The sequence below is a fragment of the Trichechus manatus genome, unplaced genomic scaffold (assembly GCF_000243295.1).
Source record: "Trichechus manatus latirostris isolate Lorelei unplaced genomic scaffold, TriManLat1.0 scaffold00004, whole genome shotgun sequence".
Classification (NCBI taxonomy): Eukaryota; Metazoa; Chordata; class Mammalia; order Sirenia; family Trichechidae; genus Trichechus; species Trichechus manatus.
The window spans coordinates 35,421,014-35,424,748 of NW_004443940.1; the positions used below are offsets into that span (position 1 = coordinate 35,421,014).

Sequence of the window (3,735 nt, forward strand, 5' to 3'; positions counted from 1 at the left end):
ATCTCTGATCCTGGTTCCTGGCTCCTCGTGTGACCTGACTGTGTGTCCCCCTGTCACTGTGACTCTCTCCTTCCCTCTGAAGAATCTCTGATCCTTGTTCCTGGCTCCTCGTGTGACCTGAATGTGTGTCCCTGCTGTCACTGTGACTCTCTCCGTAAGTGTTTTGGAACTGTCAGCACCCGTCTCCGGGCCTGCAGTTCTCGGGCTGACTGGGTGGCACCAAGATACCGGCGCCCATGTCTTCTTTGTCACGTCAGGCCTACTTTGGCCTCCAGCACCTGCTGACTTTGGTTCAGGATGCCTCAGGGAAGCTCCTGGCAGAGGGTAGGGGAAGAGGAAACCTGTGGGTGGCTCTGGTCAGGCCTGCATGTCCTATAGCCTGAACGGAATATGTAGTGGGAAGAAGAGAGAAATGCCTCCTTCATGGGCTCTTAAATTGGTTTCCAGAGAGCAGGGAGCCCCCGCGTGGTACAAACGGTTAATGTATTTGGCTGCTAACTGAAAGGTTTGAGTCCACCCAGAGGTGCCTCGGAAGAAAGGCCTGGCAGACTACTTCCAAAAAATCAGTCACTGAAAACCCTCTGGAGCACAGTTCTACTTTGTCATACATGGGGTCACCACGAGTCAGAATCGACTTGACACCAACTGGGATAGGCCAAAGCAATATAAAAATGCTTAGGGGACGTTTTGACCCCTCTCCCTAAAAAGCATGTGAGTGCTGTGACAGCTCTCGGCTAAAATCATCATTACCGGAAGTCAGAAACAGCGAGAGATCCGAGGTTTTACTTGTAAGCTGACATGATCGCCTGCCGTGTGTATATACTGACAGAAAACACAAGGCCTTTGGGTCAGAAACAAAGTCAGTTTATTACTCACGGGGTCAGTTCCCTGCACCCCAGTCTCCACAGAGCAATGTGAAGTGGGGTCATTGTGGGAGAGAAACTCTGACTGCACTGGACTGCTGGTGACGTGCCCACCCTCCCCTCCAGAGAAAGAGAGGCCTTACCTTTGCTCTGGAATATAAGCGCACATCTTCTTTGGGGAGGGAGGGAGGGAGAGAGAGGGCTTTATCTCTGCTACCTGGACCATCTCTGAGAAGGAAAAATCTCTAAGCTTTACTTTCCTGGAATATCTTCTTATACACACATCCTCAATTGGCTGTAAATGCCTTTGCTCACAGGACTCAGACTGTGCAGAAGCATGAGATAATCATGGAGAATTGTCTCCCAACAATTATTTGGCCTTGACTTCCCCTTAAACTGTTTTCTTCCTAATCGTCACTGTTCAAGTAGGATATAGAGGAAGGATTATTTTCCAAATGCCCAAAAGTTGGGAGCAGTTTTGTTTGTTATTTCTCCCTCCTGTGCTGCATTTTCTTTGCAACAATAGACTGCCTTTTTATTGGGGCTCGAATGCTCTTTAGGGCCAGGATTCCACATCACCTTGACCACAGGCTGCCTCTACCTCTTACTCTTTCTCAGTATTTTTATAGCATTCATCTTGGAGGCGTTTTTTGTGGCATATTCGTTAGAAAAAAGTGAAGTAGAAACTGCTATTGAGAAGAAGATACAAGAGCTTGGAGTGGGAGTCAAAGAGTGAGTAGCATGTTCAGACTTTTGGAAGGACACCCACTCCTCACTTACTGACATGGTTAGGCTCCAAACACCAGGTCGTTATGCAAAAATGGGCATTATGTGAACATGGAGGATGACTACATCAGATCACAAAATATTATGTGGGACACGACGTCCCTCTGGACCCACGAGGTGGAAAATGTGGGTGGGCCCTGTATGTCCCACTGGTCACAAAAGGGTTACTGCCAGACATTCGTCATTAATGCACAAAATAGTCGGAGAGTAGATTTTTCATTATTGTCGGTAATGTGACACGTCAGGTAACGAGCTGGTCGCCGAGTGCGGAGTAGGTGGATAATGTTCGTTAACGGTTCTGACCACGTTTAATCTGTTAGTGCCCAGGGCACCCAGCCTGATGGTGTGTTCATTGTCAGGGACCTTGCTGACCGGATGAGTGCAGTGCATGTGGCTGGACGGTGAGCACTCGGCCAGGCTGGGAGGCCATGTGAGGGCTCGGCCGAGTGACCTTCATGTTGTCTGTCCTCCTTGAAAGGCAGAGGTGCAGGATGGGACACTCACCGACAACACGGACACCGAGGACCGGGGCTTTAGCGGGGATGATGGACACAGCAGAAGGAAGGCCTTGAAAGGGCTGTACTTCAGAATTGCATCCAAAAGTAAGTTTTAACCCCATCAAAACCTAATGCAAAACTAGAACGGACATTCCTCTAAATCACAACAGCCAGTGAAATGAGAAGCAGCCAGAGAGAAGAATGCAAATCTAGCCTTCGGTGGATTCCCATTGCTCAAGGATAAGGGCAGGCCCCCTACCACGGCCTTCATGGCCCGCTGACTGTTTCTCTCTGTATCCGTGTCTCTTCCTTCCGCCATGACCCACCGTGCCTGGTGCTCTTCAGCCCTGCTGGTCTATCGGCAAATTGGGCTCCCCCGCTCCACCTGCCCCAAGGCCTGTGTAGATGCTGCTTCTCCACTTGGCTCGCTCTCATCTGCCATTTTCGTAATGAAGCCTCCTCTCCTTCAGGGCTCTGCTTAAGCAGCACTGCCTCAGGGAAGCCTCCCCTGGCCTCCCGCTGTGTCCCCACCACCCTTCCCTGCTTTCAGCTCATGTCAGGTGCACATTTACAGTCGTGTGTCTATTTGGCCACTGTCTGTCCTCCTTGCAGACTTGAAGCTTCTGGGCTCAGGAGCCATGACTTTTTTGTTCTCCATTGTATCCCCAGAGCCTAATGATCAGCCTGAGATATGGGGGCCCTTAACAACTATTCGATTAATTACTTAATTAATTATCAGTGAGTTAACAGTTGGCCGAGTAAACCCAAACTGGTCTAGATCTGCCTGGGCTCCAGTTGGGGCACCCTGTAATGAACTGAGACTGAGGAATCAAACCTAGATTCCAGGTGGAGGGGTGCGAGCTGCGGCCTGAGAGGTCACCGTCCTTCCTCCATTCTTAAGGAGGACCTTCTTGACCTCCAGAGCCTTCAGTGGCAGTGAGCACATGGGATCCGTGCTTGGATTCCTTTACACCCAGAAGAAATGAGTGGTTCTTTCCTTACTGTTTCACCTGTCCTTTCAGTGAGTGTTTGCTAACCGTGCTGAGAGCTCGGTCTTCCGCTCAGTGGCCCTCCATCAGGAGAGCCCAGGTCTGCCGGGTTGGATGCCCGCCCTCTGCCAAGCACATGGGGGTTCCACTTGCCTCTGTCCTTCCTTCTAGAGTACAAGACTGTGGACACTCTGCTGCAGCGGATGTTTGAGTCTGAAATTGCTCCAGAGATCGAAGGCCCTTCCTTGGAGGAGATTCTGAACTTTTCACCCAATGACATGTATCCAAAGAATCCGAATTTTGAAAACAGTGCGTGATAGTGAGCTTGGAAACCACGATAAGCCGTCACCCCTTGTTGCATCTGCTACCTGGGGAGTATTTGTGCAGCCCAGGTGCCTTCTGTGTTCTCACAAGCCTGTGAATCAGCCTCATCTGTCCTGAGCAAGCAGCTGAAAGGTGTGGGGACACTGCCTGCGTGCACCCTGTCTGGGGTCGTCCTTAGATCTGATCAGCTGTCTGCGTGCACCCTGCCCGGGGTCGTCCTTAGGTCTGATCAGCTGCCTGCGTGCACCCTGCCCGGGGTCGTCCTTAGGTCTGATC

At 50.9% G+C, this 3,735-nt stretch overlaps 1 protein-coding gene across 1 annotated transcript in view; it reads left to right on the forward strand.

The window, feature by feature from the left end:
- The window catches only part of LOC101351975 (two pore calcium channel protein 1-like), a 36,275-nt gene extending 32,823 nt beyond the window's left edge, over positions 1-3,452 (forward strand). Inside the window, 3 exon segments of the mRNA XM_012556009.1 lie at positions 1,482-1,599; positions 2,128-2,251; positions 3,307-3,452. Of these exon segments, the coding sequence (XP_012411463.1) occupies positions 1,482-1,599; positions 2,128-2,251; positions 3,307-3,452 (388 nt within the window).
- Positions 3,453-3,735: the final 283 nt, after the last annotated feature.